Source organism: Dipodomys merriami, unplaced genomic scaffold, assembly GCF_024711535.1.
Source record: "Dipodomys merriami isolate MVZ:Mamm:240054 unplaced genomic scaffold, mDipMer1.0.p SCAF_38, whole genome shotgun sequence".
Taxonomy (NCBI): Eukaryota; Metazoa; Chordata; class Mammalia; order Rodentia; family Heteromyidae; genus Dipodomys; species Dipodomys merriami.
In genome coordinates this window covers 2,150,058-2,176,726 of record NW_027205381.1, presented here as the reverse complement: position 1 = coordinate 2,176,726, position 26,669 = coordinate 2,150,058, and the positions used below count along the sequence as shown (strand labels likewise).

At 38.3% G+C, this 26,669-nt stretch overlaps 1 protein-coding gene across 1 annotated transcript in view; it reads right to left on the bottom strand.

The window, feature by feature from the left end:
• Cntnap5 (contactin associated protein family member 5) overlaps positions 1–26,669 on the bottom strand; it is a 948,142-nt gene that overhangs the window by 719,135 nt on the left and 202,338 nt on the right. The window contains exon 2 of the mRNA XM_069989436.1: positions 24,329–24,433. Coding sequence (XP_069845537.1) covers positions 24,329–24,433 — 105 coding nt within the window. The remainder of the gene's footprint in view (positions 1–24,328; positions 24,434–26,669) is intronic.

The window sequence follows — 26,669 nt, the reverse complement described above, 5'->3', positions numbered from 1 at the left end:
GCTCAAAGTGGTTCAGTGCTAACCTTGAACAAAAGCACGCTGGAACAGCACCCTGAGTTCAAATCCCATGACCAACAAAAAACAATGAATTCACATCTCCCCTAGCTCACAGCTACTTAGTTATGGTAGAAAAGGGGAGAGGTGCTATGTCACGCATATGCAACATGTGAGGATAACACCACTCATACACATGCTTTCAGAGCTTAGAAGGGTTTCCTAGTCCTCCCTTCCTTACAGGGCTGTCATTCACCTGTAACATGACACAAAGCTGGACATGGATCTCTATAGCTGGGAAGCTTTTGACTGGGACATGGGTCCCTCCTGTCACTGGACAGGTGAGGTAGGCCAGGACACTTCTGAGTATTGGCCAGCATCCCACTTTTCTTTTGTGCATTAATTTAAGTACAAGGGAGCCTTCAGATAAAAACCCTGTAGAAAAACCTGAGGTGACCCTGTTTTAGACCAATTTTCAGCAAAGAACAAAAATTCTCCTAAGAGGTGATTCAGACAAAGAAAGAAACAATCTGGGTCCCAGTCAAACCCAGTTATTATAGCTAAGGGCTGCCTTGATAGCAATAAATGGGAAGCTATTCTGGGTACAACTTAGCTTAGGTTTTCTGGTAGGCCGTTATGAGACAAAGACTTCAGTGTAAGTAGTTCACTTGGCAAGCTACCTGACTAGGCCAAGTAAAGATGAGGGAGATAAGGCAAGGAAGTGGGAGAAGGCAGTCCATGGTATATCATGTGGTCCCAAGACTCTGAGTGACTGTGTCTCTGAGGGACATTTTACTCAAGCAGTAGAGATGGAACTCTTGTCAGGTAAGTGACTATGGCTGCTAGACAGCCATATGTAGAGATGGATGTGGCAAGCGGCTATTCTGGGGATACTCTGGATCTCCTTCCTTCCTAGCAGATGAACTCATCTCCTAGCTGTGAGCTGTCACCTCAAAATGTCCTTCTCAGTTTGGTGTGGGTGGCTCATGTAATCCCAGGAAGCTGAGATCTGAAGATCATGATTCAAAGCCAGCCAGGGCAGGAAAATCCATGGACTTTTCTAAAATTAATCACCAAAAAGCCATACGTGGATCTGTTGCTCAACAAATTCATAGAGTGCTAGGGTGCTAGCCTTGAGCAATAAAGCTCAGGGCCAGTGCCTAGGCTTGAAATTCAAGCTTTGGGATTCTCTCTCTCTGTCTCTCTCTGTCTTTCTTTGTCTCTGTCTCTGTCTCTCTCTCTTTCACACACACACACACACACACACACACACACACACACACACACACACACACACACACACACAAATCCTCCTCTCAGAAATTTTGTTGTTGGCTGAAAAGAAGTCTTTCTAGTATGTGCATCTCACCGCCCCCTTAGATTATTATACTTCAAAAGATAGCTCCTGTTGTCTCAGGGTATAAATGAATTTATGGTGCAGTCTGTGGTCATAACTTCCTCTTAGCATCCTAAAGATGACAGATATCAGCAGAGGCTATATTCTTGCCAATTTCCTCCACATTGGCTTCATCCTATTTCCCTTACACTCGGCCTCTAGAAAGAATCCCTTTCACAGCACTTCAAGGAGAAGCTTCATTCCAGTTTAGCTTCCAAAAAGCCCTCAGCTTATTTTCTAAGATTCTGGTTTTGTAATGAAGAGTTGAATCTGAGACACATTGGCACCAACAGCTTTCCTGGCAGTGTATGGATCTGACCATTCATTCACTGGGTCCCCATCCTTTCTGTTAGAACTCCCATGTTGTCATTTCAAGGATGCTCATGATTCAGGCAGCCTTGCCGTAATGTTCTCCAATGAGTATCTTCTTTTGGAGAGAGGAACCATCAACACCGTATGGATCAGTAGTGGATGTTTAGTTGTGCACTTCATAGTCAGAAGTTGCACAAAATTAAGACAGATGTTCAGTCCTATCTCATATTTGCAGACCTAGGAATAATTCCAATAAAACATTCTGGCATTTTTAGAAACGTTAGATGGGAAACTTTAGTATCTAGAACTTTATACTAATTGTTCCATATGCTAGTGGATGTTAAATTGCCTTAAATTGAGTTCTTTCGCTTAAGTGAAATATCAATAAATATATGTGGCTGGTGGTTGCCTCACTGAATACCACAGCTGAAATATTGTTGTCCTGGCAAAAGGTCCTACTGGGCAAAATTGCTCTAGAATTCCTCTCAAGCAGTAGATGGTTAGCTTTATTTTCACTTGACAACTCATCGTATGAACTCTACCATCTGAGAGTTGGGGATAAGGGATTTTTAGTGGAATTCTCTCTCTGTCTCTCTCTCTCTCTCTCTCTCTCTCTCTCTCTCTCTCTCTCTCTCTCTCTCTCTCTCTCTCTCTCTCTCTCTCTGTATGTGTGTGTGTGTCGTACATATGTGTAGGTACAAAGGCCTCAACTTGGGCTTAGATTCTTTCCTTCAGCTTTTTTCACTCAATGCTGGTACTCTATAACTTGAGCCACAGCTCCACTTCTTTCACTTTGCTAATTAAATGGAAATAAGAGTCTCACAGTCCTGCTTGTCCAGGCTGGAAGATTTCAGGCTCCTGAGCAGCTAGCTCATATAGGCGCAAGCCACTAGTGGTGGGCTTTTTATTGAATTTTAATGGATTATTTATACCTTATTTAGTGGGTTTATAAATCTTAAGTTCCATCCACAAGTAAAAACTTATGTAAGATTTAACAAAACTGTAAGACAGCATTTCCTATTTTGGGGTGTATTGAGAAAAATATTCTTTAAATAACTTTGAAGGGAAAACAGTGAAGCAGAACTGGAAGTTATTTGGAACTGTATATCTCGTATTTTTGGCATTGCCAAATATAGCATTTTCTACCATGAATAAAAGACTTTTCAAACAGTGTTGTTTGTTACATTTAATGTTTTGGTTGTTGTTTTTTTGCAGTACGTTTGTTTGAAAGACAAGGTCTAGTCTATGTCTAGTGTTCAAGTTACAAGAATCACTTTCTACTTTTAGGACATTGCACTAGTAGTTTTCCTACTTTTATAATATATTCAGTGTCTAACATAACAAGGATCAAAGGAAATGGTTTATGCATATCAACAATGTCCTAGCTATAGATAAAATGATTAAACATGAATCTATTATCATGTTATTAAAAATGTACACTTATGGTACTCTTTTACTCAAAATAACTCTGTAACCAGCTAAAGCCATCAGGAAGTTTCTGTTCTGGCTGGAAGATGTTCAATATAGCTTAACAATCTCAGTAAAGTAATGTTAGTAGAAATGCTATAGGAGAGAGAAAAAAAATGGAGAGGCAGAGGAAAAAAGAAGAGTATATTTAGTCCTGTTATATTGTTTTCTTCCTTCATGTCAGATGACTAAAGTCAGCCATGATAATTCCATAATTCTATAATTCCCCTTGTTGGACATTGCAAGAGCAGATTCATAAAGTACAACAATATTAGATATGAAAGACAACTTGCTGGCACAGTGGAAATGGGTTGTCTTCAATCTTATGTTCTGGAGAAATTTCAGTGCTCTAAGCTGTGTTTTCACTATGCTCTGAAGCATGCAAATCACTTAGAGATCTTGACAAAAGAATTTTCAGATACTATTGCTAGAGTTTCTGGCTTAGAGTCGGAGTAGCATGTATTGCTGTCAAGTTCCTAAGGGATGGTTATCTTAGTGCTCTTCTGGGATTACTTCTTGATGACTCAGAAACCCATTTGGGGAGCCCTGTGCCATGTTTCTACAAACACTACTGTGTCTGAGAGGCCCTATAATTTTATCAGCTCCAGGATGGTATGCTGAACTTCTCTACCCACCCCATTGGGCAGGCCTAGCCACCTGGACAACTTCATTTTAAATATCATAGTGTACTTTATTTTTACGTTTTTTATGCAAATGGCATCAACACATATACATATAACATGCACAAAATAATCTCACAAAACATGTCTCAGGTTGGATCTCTGTAATAGAATACCTTGCCTAGCTTACTAGGGCTCAAATTACAACAACAAAACCTCATAAAACAAATATTTAACTTAATCATTGTAGAGTGAACATATTCTTAACCAATAGTCCCCCAAATAGAAGTATGGATGTCTATTCAACCCTGTGTGCTTAATCTCCATAGTTTAATATTTCTCACATAACATGATCTGGATTTTCTATTACTTATATGCAGAAGTAGGCTAATAAAGAGGCCCTATGATTCTATTTAATTACTGTGGATATTTTTGTAGAAGAGATTCATTAAGAACAAGTCCTTAGTAAAATAAATGATAAGTATTTTTTTTCATTAATTCTGGATTTTTAGCAAATATGTCAGGCACATTGGTTAGAAAAATAAGGTCCAGATATTGCTTACAATTGCATGGATGATAAGAATTAAGAAAAGGTAGTAGGACATACTGCATGGAATTTGGAAGGGGACCATCTAGTAAGACCAGTATCCTGGAGAAAAAGAATTGCTTTTAATTTTCTATCTCTTTACATGTTATATCCTAATTCTGTTTTTTCACTTCTACATGGTAGAATCAGTACCCTTTAACTCATTTTTGAAAGAATTTTTTTGGGGGGTCCGGTCGTGGGGCCTGCACTCTGGACCTGGGCACTGTCCCTCAGCTCTTCAGCTCAAGGCTAGCGCTCTACCACTTGAGCCACAGCGCCACTTCTGGCTTTTTTCTTTTTGCTTATGTGATGCTGAGGAATCAAACCCAGGGCCTCATGCATGCAAGGCAAGCAGTCTACGATAGAGTCACCTTCCCAGCTCTGAATGAAAATTGTATAAGGTCTAATTGAAAGACTTAATAAGATAAATGGACTCAGTAGATATTCCCTAACAATCCCATATGATATGTTAAATATACAATATTCAGATACCAGTCACATGACTACATTTTGATGAACTGTAAACTACATATACATTAGTGACCTCATAAATTAATAATGGATCTTAATAAAACCCCTCAAATCTACTGGCATTATATCCCATGGACTGTGAGATTGAACCCCATCACCCACAGGTTTGTGCACACAGTTTATAAACATATAGCTATACAACTGTGTATAGCAAATAATTGATAGTAAATGACCATATTATGTAGTAATGTATTACTTCTAACATACTCTTTATCATTATTTTGGAGTGTACTCCTACTTATTTTTTAAAAAAACTTAAGAGTCTGACATGCTTTGCTTCTCGTTGCCATGTCTCTTAATTTCATGGAGAGGCCTATGGATTCACTGATAAGTTGTCTTGGATAAGTTATCCTACCATGCTTATGCAGACAAAATCAGCAAATGACACACTTTTCAGAACATGTCCTTGTTGTTAAGCACCATAGAACTGTATCTTATTTCTTCTTGATTGGAATACACATTGCAAAATACAGTAATGAATTGTCAATCACTAGATAAATATGTCATTAATAATCTTGTTCTTTTCTGTCATTATCTTTAAATGTAATGTTTTAGTTAAATACAAGGATCTGAAAAGTTGAAGAAGCTTTTTTTCCTTTGCAAAGTATTAGAGGCCTTAGACTGTTGGTTCACTGAATTAGTATTTTGTGTTACCGTTTATGGAGTGTTCCATAGGAAAAACAATGTCAATTTGGCATTTAAAGGATGTGGTGATCCATCAAGAAAAAAATGTGGAAGACATTGGTTTCTGTATCAATTTCCTCATGTCAAATGGTGATGCTTAGAGTCTCCAAAGCATAACATTATCAGTGAGATAAAGTGTGCATGCACTACACCCCAGCACTGATTGCAATAACCTGGCTGAACAGGGCCAACACAATGATCTGTCTCCATCTGAGACATTGTCCCAAGGTTCCTGGTAAATAGCAGAAAGTTTCTATTCTGTAGTTCTTGATGATATGCAGGTATCCTTATGAGAGAAGAGGCTTAGGGTATTGTTTAAATAACTAGGTCAAGGGTAATATCTCCCATGGATGTTGTAATAATTGAGGAGGCTCACACCCACAAAGCCCTTTCCCTTTTAACCTGAAAATCCAGTCTTTTGTAGTTAAAATTCTAACCACACTACATGAAATACCAAACATACCTGAAAGGAGTGACTATTATGTTAAAAACACCTTTATTCTGATTAGGATTCCAGATCAATAATAAATAAAGATTTTGGTAATATGGGGTAGATGACAGATTCAAATCTAAGCCTTTACAAAAATTAGCTGAATATCCTGGGCCAGGGATTTAAACCCTCCAATGTATTCCCTTTCCCTTTACTCCTGAAACCTATAATGAATGAGGAACAGAGGTCAGAAAAGTATCTATAGTAGTTTATGTCATCTTTGAAGTCATGAAAGCAGCAGTGGTTACAACACCGACTCTGATTCTGCAGTTCTCAGGACTAGGAGAGATCTTACATTTCTAATTAGCATCTAGAGATACTCATGTTTCAACCTAGGGGAAAGAGAATATGAGATACTATAAAGAAGAGTAAATCTCAAAGTGTACCATGTCTATGGAAGCTAGGATAAGAAAGAAGCAAAAAAAAAAGAAGGAAAGACATTGTAAAGTGAGAGGAGGAAGGAATCCAGGGAATGTGTTCTGTACCTCGTACTGTTGTATTAAGTAGATAACGTTCTATTGATATCATGACTGTTTTAATCAATCTGTAGGGGAGCCAGGTGCTGTCTTTGGTAAACATTGTAGTGCTGCCCATGGTAGGATCCTCCTCGGGATGCTCATCTGCTACTCAGTATGCTGTCTGGCACAAGTCTCTAGAGAAGGCATAGCATGCTATTTTGCTAATGGGCCTTGATTCTGGCACTGTCTCTATCATCTCTGTATATGGAATGAAATGATAATAAACTGAAAGCCAACTTCCAAAGACCTTTATGGATCCTTAGTGTTTTGACAAAGGAAGAGGAGGAATGTGTATGGATTCTGTGCTGAACAGAGATGAGAGCGTTAAGCCTTTTTATCTATTCACCAGCTTACGAAGCTGAAAGTGCTCTGACATAAGAAATCAAATTCTCCATGGCAACAAAATTGTCATGCTAGAAACATATAATCTCAACTTACACAGGCAAGCATCTCAAAAAATATATATTCAAGTGAGGAAGAAGCATTATAATTCTAAGGGACAAATGGTAAATGAAAGAGTTTGCAAACTGTATTTGGGGAAAAAAAGGATGAGAGAGACAAACACAAGCCTTTCCTCTCACTGGACTAAACACATCTGTTCCTGTTTGTGTTTTAATCATATAAAATAATGTAAATCCTTTCCTTCATTTTCTAAGTCTTGCCCACAGATTGCCCTTGCTTCATGCTGGTCCACCTGTTCCTGTGCTTCATTTGACAGCGTTTCTTGCAGCCGATTTAATGTCCAGATCAAAAGCTTTCTTGCCACAAAACAAATCACATTTGATAAAGACAGATCCTTCCTAAGCCACCATTACACAGACTGGCTTGGCAACCTACGTTAATGGTGATCTGACCCCTGGCTTAATTTATTTTGTCAAATTTTCCAAAAGTGATTAGTTCTCTTTCTTGCCTTTCATTTTCTCTATGTGAGATAGGATGGCGGCTGAGGGAAAGTGGGAGTCAGAGAACAAAAATTCCATTTGGCAAATCCTCTCCACAAATGAGATAGCAGAGTGGGGACTATTACAGACAGGCTTTAAGCACCTAATCCCTTCTCCTGGGCTTCAGTGCCCAGATCTTGACTGGCACAGAAATAGCTCGGGTCAACAGCTGTTTCCAAGGGTGGTTATTTTTTTCCTTCCTTGAAGATATCAGTTTATCGTTAAATTTGCTTTACTCAGAGTTGGAGGCTCATTCTGACACTATTGCCTAGCACAGCCTTCATAGATTCTCCTTTTCACTTTGGAATGATCATTGTTTCTGCTAGGGCACATTTACCAGCTGTGCACATTCTCCTAGAGTGTCCTCAGACATTTGTATACTAGATTTCTTGTAGACATTGGAAGAAGAGGATATTTTACCATCCATGTTCACTGTATGGAAGTGGTCTATATGATCCCAAGGATTTCCAATTTCATTCAGTAATGATGAGTGGCTAGTGTGCATTCTATTCTTTAGAAGGAAATGTAATGCACTAAAAATCCCTGTTTGAAATTCAGTTTGAATTTCATGTACAGGGGAATAAAGAAATTCCTTGACAAGTATGTAAAAGGTTGGAAGTCATGTGACAAGTAAATAAATGAATAGAAAGTGAACGTTAAGAGAAAAAATGCAGCCAAGCTTGAATATTATATGAAAGTAAACTATAATACAATAATCCTAAGCTATTTTATTAAAAATTGACTTGGTAATTATTTAATTTTCTAGAAGAATGCACCTGTCATTTGGTTTTATTCTTTGCTGATTGATTAGATGTCCAATATTAAGAAGTTTCATGTTAACTTATTAATTTGGGCCCCATGAGAAAATTAGTAAAAAAAAGTTATAAAACTCCTCACAAGTTATATAACCATGTAAAAAAAGGTTACTGGTAAATGCCAACATGATTGATACAGACATCCAGAAAGCTAGTAGTGTTACCTGGCTAAAATCTGTGAGGTTGCTCCTAGAATACATAGGCTTTTGAGTCAGTGGACTGAATGAGGAAGAATCCTTTCCACCATTCAGTAACCACTATTCAGTCCCTTACAAGACAAGATGAAATAAAAAGAGAGCAAAGCACAAAAATCCCTAGATTTTCAGGATTGAGACTGACAGTTTCCCATTAATTTTCCCAGTCCTCAGGCAGGTGATTCACATTGCATCATACCACTGGCTTTCTTGGTTGTCAAACTTGTAGGAAAGTTTTTATGGGTCTTCTCACCCACCCAAATCTGGGAAACCAAAATTCATGATAAACTACCCTTATATATCTCTGTATACTATTGGTTCTCTGAAGAACCTAGATTAATACAAGTTTTGTATTTACCTAGCATTTTTATTCTAAAATTTTTTTCTTTTGCTTTTATAATGTTTATTTTTAATTTAATTTTATTGTCAATTTTATAGAGGGCTTACAATTACTTACCTAAAGTAGTGAGTACATTTCTTGTGGGACATTTTTACTCTTCCCTCATTTATTCTCCTGCTTTCTCTCCACCCCACCTCCACCCGCTGAAGTTGTAAAGTTTATTTCCAACATACTCTGGTTTCTCTTCAGATCATACAAATTTTTCATTTTTAAAATTCTTTTCTTTCCCTTTAGTTCTTCAAAGGATTTCTGGAAGAAGTTTTACAACTTTACTTTGCCTCTTTAATGAATTGAATAATTTTTGGGGTGTTTCCTCTATATTTATATGGGAGCTACAATTTTAACTTACTGAAAACGTTAGCAAGTGTTTATTGCTTACTTAAGCTATTTCCAATGTCAAAAAAGTTCAGTTCAGCTAGATTCTGATCTCTGCTCTTTGAGAGTTTTTTATTTTGTTTTTTTTTGTTTGTTTTTGGCCAGTCCTGGGGCTTGAACTCAGGGCCTGGGCATTGTACATGAGCTCTTCTTTTACTCAAGGCTAGAACTCTACCATGTGAGTCACAGTGCCAATTCTGGCTTTTTCTGTAGGGCTTCATGCATGCTAGGCAAGCCCTCTACCAATAAGCCACATATACAGCATCATCTTTAATAGTTTTAAATACAGAATAGAGGTTGAGAGTGTTCATGTTAAAAAAAAAAACTGATATGTGTCAGGTTTAGAATGGTAGGCACTAGGAATTAGGTAGTAGAACTATAAGATCAGTTTCACAGTTCCTTCATGTAGGAAAGAAAGGACTGAGGCAAATGCAGGGAGCTGTTGCAATGGTTCTTGCAGAGTGTGGCCATGAGACATATAATGCTCACAAAATAATTAGGTTTATGAGGGAACAAACATGAATGATTCTTGTGACTGTCAGAAGTTATGTGTTTGTATGGATAATTTTGTGTGGCCTATACTTGCATAAATACTCAAATGGCCCTTGGCAGAGAAAAGATTCTTCAGAATTTATTAAGAAAAATAATATTAAAGGGCTGAAACAGAATACGGTGAAGTAGATCCCTGTGTATTGAGAAAAGCAGAGTAGAGAGATACCTAGATGCTTATAGGCATGATTTAGAGTGATCTCTCAAAGCCGTACAAAATAGAGAATATTTTGGTGGATATGACATTAAAAACAAAGCAATAAATGGGGGGAAGAAGGAAGGAAGGAAGGACGGAAGGAAGGAAGGACGGAAGGAAGGAAGGAAGGAATGAAGGAAGGACGGAAGGAAGGAAGGAAGGAATGAAGGAAGGAAGGAAGGAAGGAAGGAAGGAAAGGAAAGGAAAGGAAAGGAAAGGAAAGGAAAAGAAAGGAAAGGAAAGGAAAGAAAGAAAGTAAACAAGTTGGACATTATCAGTCTTGAAAGGATGGCCAAGAGACACATGAAGAAATGCTCAACCTCCCTAGCCATAAAAGAAATGCAAATCAAAACAACATTGAGATACCACCTCACCCCAGTTAGAATGGCTAGAATCAAGAACTCTAATAACAACAGATGCTGGAGGGGGTGTGGACAGAAGGGGAACTTTACTCATTGTTGGTAGGAGTGTAAAATTGTTCAACCACTTTGGAAAGTAGTATGAAGGTTCCTCAAAAGGCTTCACATAGAGCTCCCCTATGACCCAGCAATTCCACTTTGGAGCATTTACCTAAATGATCACAAACAAGACCATACTAAAGCTACCAGCACAACTATGTTTATTGCAGTATTATTTACCATAGCTAAGATATGGAACCAACCCAGATGTCCCTCAGTAGATGAATGGATCAAGAAAATGTGGTATATATACACAATGGACTTCCATGCCTCCATCAGAAAGAATGACATTGCCCCATTTGTTAGGAAATGGAAAGACTTGGAAAAAATTATATTAAGTGAAGTAAGCCAGGCCCAAAGAAACATTGGTCCCATGGTTTCCCTTATTTGCAATAACTAGTATATGTCTGAGACAAGCAGAAACAATCAGATAAGTTGATGTTAGGTGAAATGAACCCGAAGATAAGTATTCAAATGTTTTTGCTTTCATGCAATTGTTTCTAACACATTTATAAGATTATTTCTTTGTTGCTTTGTATGTCCCTCCCCCACGATATAACCCCTGATTTCACTGTATTTGATGTTGGTATAATTTGTGGAGGGGAAGGGAAAAAACAAATAGTTTAACTAGGGATACAGGTGGACCCATTGGAACAATGAGATGTACAAATCATTATGTTGAAAAATGAACTTTAGAGGAGGCTGCAATGCTTGATAAGAAATGTATGCATTATCCTTCCCATGTAATTGTAACCCCACTGTACAGTATGTTCACAAAAATTAAATTAAATTAAATTAAAAAAATTCTCAGTATGCCACTAAGTTTAACTCCCACTGTATGGATTTTGAAGGTTTTTAAAATTAGAATTCAAAAGGTTTTATTTCTTGTTTAATCATAAGTGGTGAGTTATATCAAATACTTTTCTTATATTTATGATATGAGCAATAATGATGTTCCTTCTTTAGGTCCATGTGTTAAATTGCAATGTAATATTAATTAAAAAATTAAAAATTAAAAAAAGAAAAATGAACTTTGTAACTTTGGGGGTGGGTTAGGGGAGTTGGGGGAACGGGGTGGGAGAGATGGGAAGGGATGGGAAGGGGAAACAAAGAGGAGGCTACAATGCTTGATAAGAAATGTACTCATTATCTTGCCCATGTAATTGTAACCCCTCTGTATGGTATTTTCACAATAAAAAATTTCAACAAAAAGCTCTGTACAACATAGGAAACAATCAAAATTAAAATGGAGACTAAGAAATAAATGAGAATATTTGTAAGATAAATAATTAAAATGGAAAGGAGCAAATAAAATTCAATGGTACAATCCCAAATGACTCAATTTAAAAATAAAGGAAACCAGGGGGGACCAAGATGGCGACGGAGCAGTAGGGAAACGCCACAGCTCTCTCCAACCAAAAAGAGAGTTCGAGTTCCAACGCTTAATCTCCCCAAGAGACCGACAACAACAAAACGACGAACACTCAGAGAAAAACCAGAGGCGGAGAATAACAAAAAAAGAAAGAGAGGAAAAGAAGAATTTCAGAACAGAGAAAAGCAAAGACCCCTCCCCCAACCTTTACTGGCCTCGCGGCAGTGCGCCAAGCCGCCGGCCAGCCGGCCCAGCGGGGGCTGTGGGAGCCCCAGAGACACAGCAGAGACACAGGGGGCCACTTTCAGATCACCAGGTACCGGTTTGCAGAACAGCGGATCGCCAGGAACAGAGAAACCTACCAGCTGGGAGTCTCCACGAGGATCCCACCCATACCCCTCACTCTCCACCCGAGCAGAGAGGCTCCATCCCGCCAAAGCAGCTCGGCACCAGCAGCACAACAAAGGGACCTGTCGGCGAACCACCTGCCCGCCCGACCACCCGCCCGCCCGATTGCGATCGCAGCGACCTGGCTGGGCCGCTTGGGCCCCAGAGGTACCGCGAAGAAGCTGCCTGAGCTTGGATACTTTTGACCCGACAGCTTCGACAGAGGCAGAGACAGAAAAGAATCACACAGAGCCACCACCGCCCAACCCAGCCCGGATTGCAACAACAACTGACGACCTACACCACACAGAAGCAACCAGCTCCAGGGTGAGTACCCCACAGGGGAAGTGTATCCCTCAAGGGAGACCAGAGCTGGAGGGAATCCCCAGACCCTGACCTAGACTCCCTACCCCAACACCCGGACCACAGGACCCACTAAAACTGGGAACTGTTTGAGAGCTCCACCAGCCCATGGAACACACTCAGCTGGCCAGGCTAGAGCAAGAGCACCCCTGGAAGGGAGCTTAAATGCCCAAGCCAGGAACAGCACCCCTGGGTCAAGACTACCAACAGTAGAAGAAATTTGAACTGTGTCCCCCAGGCTGTATAACCTAGGTGGTATACACATCAGCACAGGCCTAACGAGTGCGCTCCAAGCTTCATAACCTAGGTGGTACACACATCAGCACAGGCCTAACAAGCGCGCTCCAGGCTGGGGCTGGAACCAGGCCCGGGGATCCGGCGCCTGAACAACACAACCAACTCCTCCCAATTGAAGTAAAAAGCTGAGCATACGCCTCAACAGAGGGGAGAAAACCAGGAAACAACACTCCCCGGGAAGCACGCCTGTGACAACAAAAGACCTGGAGGCCCAGGACAAGAGAAGCCCAAACCCCACCAAAACTCCACCCATATACCCTAGACTGGGAATTGGGCAACACAGGCTGCCAGCACCTGATAGTAAGCAGGAGCTCAGACTGTTAAGGCGGCTCAGCAATAGAGTGATAGTCTTGGATGTATGAGGCCCTGGATCTGATTCCTCAGCATCACAAAAGCAAAAAGGGTCAGAAGTGGTGCTGTGGCTCAAATGGTAGGGTGACAGCCTTGAGCTGAAAAGCTGAGGGACAGCACCCAAACCTAGAGTTCAAGCCCACAACCAGCCCAAAACAAACAAACAAAAACACATCAGGAGTCCATAGCAGACTCCAGTATTTAGGAGAGTGCATCCAGAGCATCTGTTCTTCACAAGAGCACTCGTAGGAGCAAACACAAGCAGTCTAGGCTGCTCAACCCTTCCAAAGGCGGGAACTGCCAGCAATCTACAGCAGAGAGCTGAGAATCCTAAGTAAGTCAGAATAGCAGCTGGAAATAGGCTCCCAACAGAACCCAGATCAGGCACAGACTCTCTCTACCAATACAGAATCAGCAACCAAGCAAAGACAGACACACCAAAACAAAATTGAAGAGCAGTCTCCTGAACCTCCATGCGAAAATCACAGAGAAAAATCACAAGGTTTACCACCACCCAGGACAGCAAGCTCACCTCAAAAGCCAGCAGCCACGCAGGGGAGAGCCCCAGTGGGAGCAAAGCAGGAATGGAAGACAAAAGCTACATCCAAGGGTTGCTGGAGGCAATGACTCAAGAAATAAAGCGAGAAATTGATCAGAAATTGAAAGAGCACAAGGATGAACTATCCAAAGAGATACAGGGTATCAAACAAGAGATGCATGCAAAAATAGAAGCTGCACAAACCTGAGTAAGAAGTGAGATAAATGCCAAATTAGAGGTAATGCATACCTCATTGAGAGGTGAGATCAGTACTCTGAGAACCAACATTGAATCCATAAAGGGATCCATTTCCTCCATGCAAACCACAATAGAAGCCACTGTCAACAGAGTGAATGAAATGGAAGGTAGAGTGTCAGATACAGAAGACAGAATACACCAACTGGACCAAAAAGTGACAGATATGGAAAAATCACTCAAATTAAACCAAAGGGATATTCAAGAGCAAGCAGATAATGCTAAAAAATTTAACCTTCGCATAATTGGAGTGGACGAAGGTGAGGAATTCCAGAGCAAGGGAATGCAACACCTATTTAACAATATAATCAATGAAAATTTTCCCCACCTCAAAAACGACCATCTTAACTACATCACAAAAGCTTATCGAACTCCCAACAAGCAAGACCCCAGGAGAAACACTTCTAGACACATTATAGTAAAAATGATAGATCTGAATAATAAGGAAACAATCCTGCATGCAGCAAAAATGAAGAAGGAGCTATACTACAACGGGAAAAAAATAAGAATTACTGCAGATCTCTCCATACAAACAATGAATGCAAGAAAAGCCTGGGAAAGCACCATACGAGCCCTGAGAGCCAATAACTGCCAACCCAAACTGATATATCCGGCAAAGCTAGCATTCACATTCGATGGAGAACTGAAAACTTTTAATAGCAAAGAAAAACTAAATGAATACATAAACAATAAGCCAGCATTACAAAGAATTCTAAGAGGGGAGACACAACCTGAAGAAAGCAACCAGGAACTGGGGCCTGCCCCAAACAGGCATTACTCAAAGTCTAACTGAGCAAGCACAGGAGGAAAGGAAAGAAGAAAAACTTAGGAAAACGGAATGGCAGGGACAACAATGCATCTCTCTATACTTTCTCTTAATATAAATGGGCTGAATTCGCCAATTAAAAGAAAACGAACTGAGGACTGGATAAGAAAACAAGACCCATCCATCTGTTGCCTTCAGGAGACCCACCTCTCAGCCAAACATACAAACAAACTCAGAGTGAAGGGGTGGAAAAGGATCTACCAATCAAACGCCCCCAGTAAGAAAGCAGGTGTAGCTATCCTGATATCTGACAAAATAAACTTTTCATTAAAATCAGTACAGAAAGACAAGGACGGACACTACATATTAATAAAGGGAACAATCCAAGAGGAGGATATAACCATCATCAACTTATATGCCCCAAATATTGGTGCACCCAGATATGTCAAACAAATGCTCTCAAACTTACAGAATAAAATAGATCCTAATACGATAATACTAGGAGACTTTAACACACCACTCTCACCAAAGGACAGGTCTACCAACCAGAGGATTGGCAAAGAAGCTACTGAATTAAGAGAGGCCATACTTCAAACGGAATTAACTGACATCTACCGAGTATTTCACCCTAAAACAACACAGTACACATTCTTCTCAGCAGCTCACGGAACTTTCTCCAAAATAGACCATATCATAGTTCATGCAAGGAACTTAAGCAAATACAAAGGGATCGACATAATCCCCTGTATCCTATCTGACCACAGTGGAATCAAGCTAGCTCTCAATAACAAAGCATACCGCAGAAATTTCTCTAATACATGGAAATTGAACAGCACACTCCTTAACAATGCCTGGATAACAGAAGAGATCAGAGAAGAAATAAAGCATTTCCTACAACTCAATGAAAATGAAAACACCTCACAAAGAAACTTGTGGGACACAGCAAAAGCAGTCCTGAGGGGCAAATTTATTGCCCTCAGTGCCCACATCAAGAGAATGGAGACAGACCAAGTAAATAATCTCATGTTGCAATTAAAACAGCTAGAAAAGCAAGAAAAAATGGGACCTAAAGCTACTAGACGAAGCCGATAACCAAATTAAAAGCAGAGATTAACCAATTAGAAAATCAGAAAACCATAACCAAAATAAACCAAACAAAAAGCTGGTTCTTTGAAAAAATAAACAAAATTGATCGCCCATTGGCTAGATTAATTAAAAAAAGAAGAGAGGAAACCCATATTAATAGGATTAGGGATGCCACGGGAAACATCACAACACGTACCCAAGATATCCAAACAATTCTAACAGACTACTTTCAAAAGCTATACTCTCTAAAGGAAGAAAATCGGGCAGAAATGGATGCATTTTTAGAGAAATACAAGTTGCCCAAACTGAGCAAAGAAGAAGTTAACCAATTAAATAAGCCAATATCCTATAATGAGATACAGGAAGCTATCAAAAGTCTTCCAACAAAAAAAAGCCCAGGACTAGATGGATTCACAGCAGAATTCTATAAGACCTTTAAACAAGAACTAATACCCATACTCCTCAAGCTCTTCAGAGAAACAGAGAAGGAGGGAGCTATCCCAAACTCATTCTACGAAGCCAATATCACACTCATCACCAAACCAGGCAAAGACCCAACCAAAAAGGAGAATTACAGGCCAATCTCCTTGATGAACACAGATGCAAAGATCCTTAACAAGATTCTAGCTAACAGAATCCAGAAACACATAAAAAAAATAATTCACTATGACCAGGTAGGCTTCATCCCAGAGACACAGGGATGGTTTAACATACGTAAGTCAATAAATGTAATCCAACATATCAACAGAGCCAAGGTCAAGAATCACATGATTATCGCCACAGATGCAGAAAAGGCCTTTGACAAAATTCAACATTCATTCATGCTAAAAGCTCTGGAGAAAATAGGAATAGAAGGAACATTTCTAAAAACAATTAAAGCCATTTATGACAGACCAATAGCCAATATTATACTTAATGGGGAAAAGCTACAACCAATTCTCCTAAAATCAGGAACAAGGCAAGGATGCCCACTGTCTCCATTCCTCTTCAATATAGTCCTAGAACCCTTAGCCAGGGCAATAAGGCAAGAAAAAGACATTAAAGGGATCCGCATAGGGAAAGAAGAAGTTAAGCTATCCCTTTTTGCAGACGACATGATACTATACCTCCACGATCCCAAAAACTCCATCCCCAAACTCTTAGAAATCATAAATCACTTCGGCAAAATAGCAGGATACAAAATAAACCCACAAAAATCAGTTGCCTTCCTATACACTGATAATGTACAGGAAGAGAGGGAAATAAAGGGAGCAACCCCATTCACAATAACCTCCCAAAAAATAAAATATTTAGGAATTAACCTAACCAAAGATGTAAAAGAACTATTTAATGAGAACTATAAAAAGTTAAAGAAAGAAATTGCAGAAGACACTAGGAAATGGAAAGACCTCCCATGCTCTTGGATAGGCCGACTTAATATAGTAAAGATGGTAATGCTTCCAAAACTAATATAAAATTCAACACAATTCCTATTAAAATCCCAATGACGTACATCACTGAAATACAGAAAACAGTCCAAAAATTCATATGGAACAACAAAAGACCTAGAATAGCCAAAACAATTCTAGGGGATAAAGACAATATGGGAGGGCTATCCATGCCGAACTTCAAACTCTACTACAGAGCTATAATAACAAAGACAGCATGGTACTGGCACAAAAACAGACCCGAAGACCAATGGAACAGAATAGAAGATCCAGAAATAAATCCACAGGCCTACAGCCAGCTGATATTCAACAAAGGAGCCAAAGACATACAATGGAAGAAACACAGCCTCTTCAACCACTGGTGCTGGGAAAACTGGGCAGCCACATGCAGAAAACTAAAAGTGGACCCCAGCCTATCACCATGCACCAACATCAACTCAAAATGGATTAAAGACCTTAACATTAAACCTGAATCTCTGAAACTACTGCAGGACAGAGTAGGAGAGACACTTGAACTAATAGGCACAGGAAGGAACTTCCTGAACAGAGTCCCAGGGTCACAACAAGTTGGAGAGAGACTCGACAAATGGGACTACCTTAAAATAAAAAGCTTCTGCACAGATAAAGCTATCGCAACCAAGCTAGAAAGACAAACAACTAATTGGGAAAAAATATTTACCAGCAATATATCAGACAAGGGGTTAACATCCTGTATATACAGGGAACTCAAGAAACTAATCCCTCCCAAAACTAACAAACCAATTACTAAATGGGCAAGGGAACTAAAGAGGGACTTCTCAAATGAAGAAATAAAAATGGCAAAGAAACACATGAGGAAATGTTCATCATCCCTGGTGGTGAAGGAAATGCAAATAAAGACAACCCTGAGATACCACCTTACCCCAGTCAGAATGTCCCACATCCACAAATCAGCCAACGACAAATGCTGGAGGGGATGTGGAGAACGAGGAACGCTATTACACTGCTGGTGGGAATGTACACTCATACAACCACTTTGGAAAGCAGTCTGGAAGGTCCTTAGAAAGCTAAAGATTGACCTCCCTTACGACCCAGTCATACCACTTCTAGGCATCTACCCTGAACAACAGAAACCAATATACAAGGACACGTGCACCTCCATGTTTATTGCAGCACTGTTCACAATAGCTAGGATATGGAAACAACCTAGATGCCCCACCACAGATGAATGGATCCAAAAATTGTGGTATCTATACACAATGGAATATTATGAAGCCATTAGAAATGACAAAATAATGGCATTTGCAGGGAAATGGATGGAGCTAGAAGGAATCATGTTGAGCGAGGTAAGCCAAGAACGAAGAGACAAACAGTACATGGTCTCCCTGATAAGTGGATGATAAATCCAAAATGTTAGGTGATATGACAAAACTAACAGGACTTAAGAAACAAAGAACTCCCACTCATCTGGTTGAACCACTACCAAATATCCCCATGCTGCTGATCACATATATGGTATATAACATGTGAGCACCGTTATATATTACAGACTGTGATAGACAATTTGCTCCAGGAAAGTTAGAATGAACTTGTAACTTTAAACGAGCATCATTATTCCACAATACTGTGAATTACCGGAAATTATGTAATCACTTAATCACAATCAAAAAAAAAAAAAAAAAGAACCTTGGGGAAGGGAGGGAGTGAGGGGATGGTAGGGGGAAAACAATGGAGGGGGTAACAATGCTCAAGAGGAAGTGTACTCATTACCTCACTCATGTAACTGTAACCCTCTGTATAGTATCTTTACAATAAAAAAATTAAAAAAAACCTTAATAAAAACAAATAAAGGAAACCCTACAAACAAACAACAGTTATTTATTGTACATCAAAAAGTGATTTATCATAAAGGAAACAAAAAGGTGATATCACCTCACACCTATTAGGATGACTATACAAAAATAAAGGAAGTATTGGAAAGGATGTGGAGAAAAGGGAATCCTTATCCACTATTTTATTGTTGATATTTTACTTAGTTAGTTTTATTTTTACCAGCTTATATTAGTTGTACAGAGGAACCTCTCTCCTCACTTGTTTATTCTGTATTGAAATCAGCCTCACTGCCTGTTACACTCTCTGCTACTCTCTCTCTCTTCCCCCCAAAAAGCATTCCCCACAGGTTTTCTCATTACATTTTCATAGTTGCAAATCATCTGCTTTGACAGGATTCAACGTCCTTTATATTTCTCCCCTTTTGCAATACTGATACAAAGGTACAATGGTACAAAAATTATGGAAAACAATAGCACAGCTCCTCAAAAAATTAAAACTAGTTTTACCATACAATTGAGTAATACTACTTCTGTGCAAGTGAATGAACAGGACAAAAATCAGACTCTCCATTCACTGCTTGCACAACCATACTGTTGGCAGCATTCACAGTGGCCAATATGTGGAAACAACTCAAGAATCTGTTGATGGATAAGCATGTAAATAGAGTTGTGTTTGTTTATATATGTGTGTAAGGAAGTATATGTTGGAATGGTATTTAAGTATATGTTGGAATGGCATTCATCCATAAACTAGAAAAATCCCTGCATTAATAACAATATGCATGCACCTTGTAGGAATTATTTTATATGAAATTGCCAAACACAGAAAGATTAGACTTTTACAGTCTCACTTATATGCAATCTAAAAAAGGAGAGCAGTGGTTTGCTGGTTGCCAGGGATCAGGGGAAATGGATAGATGTTAAGAGAAGAATATAATCTTTCATTTAAAAGAATAAAGTATGACAATATAAGAGTCATCATGGTTCCTTAGTTGATAATATCCCACTGTATAACTGAAGTGTGCTAGGATAGTAGATATAATTTTCTCAACATACACAAATATTTACACAGTAAGTATGAGAAGTTATAGATATTAAAGATTGGTAAATAATTCAATTGTGCTACTCACTTTACAATGTATACCTCTGTCAAGTCATCACACCATATACTGGAAATATATGAAGTTTTACTTGCTAATTTCAATAACACCATGAGGAAAAAAAGAAAACTAATAAAAGTAGCACAAAATTTCCATTGTTAAGACCAATCTTTGTTGTGGTATTTAGCTGCATTCTGGTACCATTTATGTACTAGTAGAGTGAAGCCCTAGACATAACATCCTCATATTCAATCTCTTGGACATCTCTACAGATAACAAAAATAACATGGTTTTTATGATGTGTGCACTCATAGAACAGAAAGGAAACATTTAAATTATCCATATGGAAAAGAGTAGTTGGTATTATAATTGCTTTTAGTACTTGATAGTGAAAAGAGAGGACACAAGTATGGTTTGAAAAGAAAACAATAATTAGTTATTTTTAATGAAATTTTCAACATCAAATATTGCTACAGGCTTTCTCTTCAACTAACTGACAAAATTTGTTCATAATAACATCACACAATTTCTTTTATACTTTATATTAATATTTGTATAGAGTATATGCATATATTCTATGCATGTATATGTAAATATATCTATATACATATATGTATATTCTACTTCAAGCATATTAACATGTAACATAGACTCTTCTTAAACTTGAGATATATATGTAGATATACTATATATTTGTCCATATATGTTTGTTAATTCAATAAACAGAAATTTTTTAAATATTTGAAAATTATTATTTTATGGCCTCAAAATTTATAAATCTTTTTATTTTGTTATTTTCCAAACAATATAGTGTGATTATTTATATATCATCTACATTGTATTAAGAATTATAATTAATCTAGAGATGACTTAAGATGTACAGAAGAATGTTCATAGGTAATGGGCAACCCATATATCATTTTCTACAAGGGACAGATGATACATGGATTTTGATAGTGTAGGATTCCTGGAATCAATCTCATATAGATGCTGAGCATTAATTGTATACACATATTCTTGATCTTATGGATATACATGCTGTATGCCTTATGCTCACATATCTACCTATATATATATGAGTCTTAGCTGTCTAAATGATCAACTACTTACTTATATTCACATTTCCTCTATGTAATCTGATAAATACAAGATACATATGTACAGTTAATTTTACACACATACACGTATAGTATCCAGATAAAAGAATTAATGCCACTATTTCCAAAATAATAAATGTTAGCTGTTAATTATATCACAGTTTCAAGTTTACATTCTCATATGAACACTGTTTTGTTTGTCTGTTTTTGTTGTTGTTGTCACTTGTGAGGCTAGAACTCAGAGCCTGGGCACTATCCTTGAGCTTTTCTGCTCAAGGCTAGCAACATACCAGTTTGAGCCACAGACTACTTCTGACTTTCATGTGGTTACTTGGAGGTAAGAGTCTCATGGACTTTCCTACCCAGGCTGGCTTTGAACTGTAATCTTCTAATCTCAGCTGCCTAAGTAGGATTATAGGCATCAGCCACTAGCACCTAGTTCTCATATAAACTCTTTTTTGTCCTTTTATTTTATTGTAGAGATTCTGTACAGAGGGTTTACAGTTACATGAGTAGGTCAATGAAGTTTCATATGAACTCTTTACCAATAATGTCTGTACCTATTTTTCCAATCATGTTGTAAGATTCTAGCAGGCTGCCTAGTACATAGCAAATGGTAAGTCAAAATTCATAGAAGTGTTTATTATTCATGAATTTACCCAATGTCCTACTTAACAACTCCTTTTGCATTTTGGAAGCCCCTAGAAAGCTTTAATTTATCCAGCTGATCGATATCTTTGCCTGAACCTCATCTTAGGCATCTAATTCAGTGTGTTTGGGAGATAGGCTCAGGTAATTCTCCTGTAAAATGGTTCAAGTGATTCAAGTATGCAGCTCTAGAGCTGCAGCTCTTATCTATAGCTGCATAATCGATCACTTTCTGAGCTCAATTGTATTCTTCCCTGAAAGCAGGGGCTCTTGTCAGCACCTTGAATGCTGACCTAAAAAGTGAAATCTCAACCAAGGAACCCCAACTGCATGACCATAGCTTCCACTCAGCCTTCCAAATTTAGATTAGGCTCTAGTTAAGAGAAAGGAGAGAGGTCAGTCTCCCTTTGTACGCATTCATGCTAGTCCAGGCCGGAGGCACCCAGATTCCCTGATGAGCTGGATCAGGACAATTATAATAAGTTGGAACAGACACACCTGTTCTCAGACACTATCTACCATCCACTAGGGAGGAAGCTAGCCGGTGATCAGACCCACAGCTTATCGGTGGCAGAAATTGCCAAGGAGCCATGAGGCAGTAGTAATTTCCTGCTCCAATAATTTGGGTGGGATTGAGACCAGTTCTGTCCCTGGAATCCCTACTGGAGACTGTTAAAATTTCCCAATTTGTGTGTCATTCTGAAATGAAAAAAGAAAAATAGGCCTCCATGCTCCATTTCACTTTTCTAATCTTCGGTGGGAAAGATCTTTGGGATATACCAGTCTGACCTCGTTCTGCACATATGCTGCTAGGCAGACATTATTGAGGGTAGTTGACAGATTAAAAACACTGAGTTTGGCAACAGTTAAATGGTTTGTAGAAACTCACAGAGTATTTCAGTGTAATAGCCCAGCATTTGAACGCTGGTTAATTAGTTTTTAAGTTACTCCTCTTTGTACTCCACCCCACTTCAACCTGTCCTATTGTATCAACTTAATATCATGGTGAATTTAAGCTTAATCTCTAGATTTGGAGGAATCAGGTTTGAATCAAGCATTTCCCTTTCTTTCCTGCAAAAATTTTACACACTATTTAACCCTTAAAAACAGGGCAAATAGCAATAACTTATGAGCAAACACCAATTGTTCTTACCTTACAACATCTGTGTTAGGACTAAGTTAAAATAATTGATAAAATTTGGGGCACAAAATATTTAGCAAAATGAAATTGTAGTCCAAAAATGTATTATTAATCTTACATTTTGTTTAGGTCTTGTTGGCTTTTCTTTTCCTTTTAGAACAATATGTTCTCTTTAGTCCAGCAGATAAGGATCTAAAAACCTACTTAGTTACCAACATCCATGCATGCTCAAGTCCCTTGTGTAAAATGATATATAGTTTGTATTTAATATACATACATTTACCCCTGTAGTTTAGAATATAAGTAGATTACTTATGATACCTGTATTTTGGGTTATTTATATGCTATAAATGATTAATATACCATAGTATGTAAAAAATATGGACAAGGAAAAGTCTGTATATGTTCAGTATGAAAGCATTTTTTCTAATTTTATGATACTGTGAATGGCTATGTGATCTAAATCATATTCCAGAATGCAAAGATAAGTCAGCAAGTCAGCATTGAAAAATCTACAAATGTAGTTTGCCCAATATATCAATAGATATGTACTGTAAAGAAGTTAATAGAGACATTAAAAGATTAGCAGATCTTTTAAAATTGCAAGCAACTTATTTTCTCTAATTATATAAAAGCAGGTAATAAATAATCAGTAATTCAACTATCAGATACTTTGTTTTTTACTTTTGTTAATTATCTTTAAGCAGCTGTACAAAGAGATTTCAGTTCAACATGTCAGTTTATGAGTACAATGCATCTAGAATTTTATGATTGCATTCTCCCACCAACCCCACTTTCTCTCTTCATTTGTCTACCCTTCTCCCTTTGATACCTACCCTTGTATGATGGTCTAAAAGGAGCTTAGGGGACAAGATATAGCTCTGTGGTAGAGTACTTGTCTAGAATGTGTGAGGTCCTGGGGTCAAGCTCAGGATAGGAAAAAAAAAATCTTTTGGTTGTAAAAACATTAGTTAGCATAATTTGAATATATGTCACATCACTGGAAGCATTTTAAAGTTAGATTTACACCTTTCTCCTTCCAGATGACCTTCTACACGTTACTGTTAGATACTATATCTATGAATGGAAGTGTTCACTCTCTCCCATGCACTCAGAATGGTCTGCTTTAGCATATGGCTTAGGATTTTAGTCACTTAACTTACCAACCCTCCAGTTGAGTTGAGCTGAGATTGGAGTACCAGTGAGATCTGAGGAGCTGGAGAAAGCCATTGGAGAGAGAAGAGATGCTAACGGGTCATCACAGTTGTCTGAAATGGGGGGGGAGAGAGAGAGAGAGAGAGAGAGAGAGAGAGAGAGAGAGAGAGAGAGAGAGAGAGAGAGAGAGAGAGAGAGAGAGAGAGAGAGAGAAGAGAGAGAGAGAGTGAGAGAGAGAAAGAGTTTGTTAGTAAAAAATAAATTATGTCATTTACAGCCATCATTTATTAAGTTATCCACAAGCTCTGCCTAAGGCTGGGAACAACTGGTTTTAAGGTGTCATTATATCTACCTTTCACAGCAACCCACATGCAAAGGAGCAACTTCCTTTTTCAGGTAGAGAAAATGAGGGTCACAGGTAACAGGTAGGTTGTTCAATTTCAGACAGCAGGAAAGTGAGGCCACCAGAATTCTCACCAAGTTTGTCTCATCCATTCCTTAAACTAACTTTGAGTAGAACCGCACATTACTGCTATTGTGCTTAGTCTATCAGAAAAAGACAGAATACTAGGAATACTAGGACATTGTTTAACTATTTTCCTATCCTTAGTCCCCGTGGACTCCTGTGATGACAGTATCTTACTTCAGACTGTTTGCTCTCAATTGTGTGTAGTTCATTAGAAAACAAATTTCTCAACATACTCTAAGATGCAATCGAGAGTAGTTCCAGATTTTATATAATTGGTGTGTGTGTGTGTGTGTGTGTGTGTGTGTGTGTGTGTGTATTGAGACAATCATTTGCTATGTAGTCTAGGATGGCTTCCTACTTATAATCCCTTTACTTCTAATTCCCATGTGCCAGCATTATAGAACTCTACCACAGGTCCTAGCTTGAACAATCATGAATTTGATGTTTACTTCTCTAACTGAACTTCCAGTCTTTTCCTAAATGTGGTAAGTGTACTTTCCAAGGCTTCTTTGATAGTGTCTGAATATGAAATAGAGACATGGTCATGGCACTATAGTTCTGTTCATTCAAACTGAAGCTAATGTACCTTAACCATTTCACATAGAGAACCTATCCTTCACTCTTAGTATATAGATGCCTTTGAGTTTCGGTGCCCTCTTAAAGTCATGTCTTGATATAATTGCTATTGCAACAATTCTAAGAGATGGAACATTTAAGGGGTGATTAAACTATGAAGATTAAACTTTCCCAGCTTATAGGAATGTTTAGTGCCTTAATGAAAGTATGTTCAGGAGGATGGTAAAGTCTCTCACCTTCCCACCTTCTGTCATTTGCTATACAGCATTGCTAGATGCTGCCAACTTTACATCATCTTCTGAGTCTCCAAGTATGTGAGCCAGGAAATGCCTATTCATCAGAAATTGCCCAGCCTTTGGTATTCTATGACAGACTAGGACAATTGTTTTACTAAATATTATCTAACAATTCATTTGTTTGTGTATTCTTCTGTATGTCACATTTTGTGGGCTTCTAGCAAAGAATCTGGTGTATACTAGGTCTTAATAAAGGTATGATGAACAAATGAATGGTAAGTGATCAAAATAAAATAGAAAGAATCCATCTATCAACCAAAGAGTTAACCTCACAATACCAACATTCTTTTTCTGATCCTTTGGGACACTGACAAACGACTTCAAGAAAGGCAAAAATAACTCATTAGAAAGAACCTTAAAACCTGACATTCAGTTGGAAGGTAAACTTCATGAATAAGTCTTTTAGGAAGAAAGTATTTGACATCTTTTTAGAGAATATTTGCATAAGATCATGCTTATTTACCCAGAAAATTCATACAGAGCTTATTTCAGTTTATTGCAGAAAAATTAATTAAGGACAGAGGGAGTAAATTCTTGTTTATTAAATGTATTTTAAAAAATCAACTGGCAAAATGTATTTTGAGAATCTCCCAACCACAAATGTTTGAAAAATATTTTGAGAGATTTGATAAACATGAAACTGAGCCAGATCCTGACTGAAAAACATGAAAGAGAAAGAGCATAAAAATTACATTGGTGGCTGGGCCAGTTCAGGAAGAGAAACCACAGAGTGGCTGCCATGTTCCTGAGGAAAGGAACATGACTCCCAGCACCTGTTTAGAACACATTCATCACTCCACTTACATATTCACAAAGAAGTTGAACACAATACAGAGCATATATATGCTCTGACCTTTTTGGCAACAAGACACATTAGATATATGTAGGAAAATTAGCCTTATAGGAATATTCAAACACACACAGACACACCCAAACACATACAGAGGTACAGATAGATACACAGACCCACCACAGAGAAACACATAGAGACACATACATACATATAGA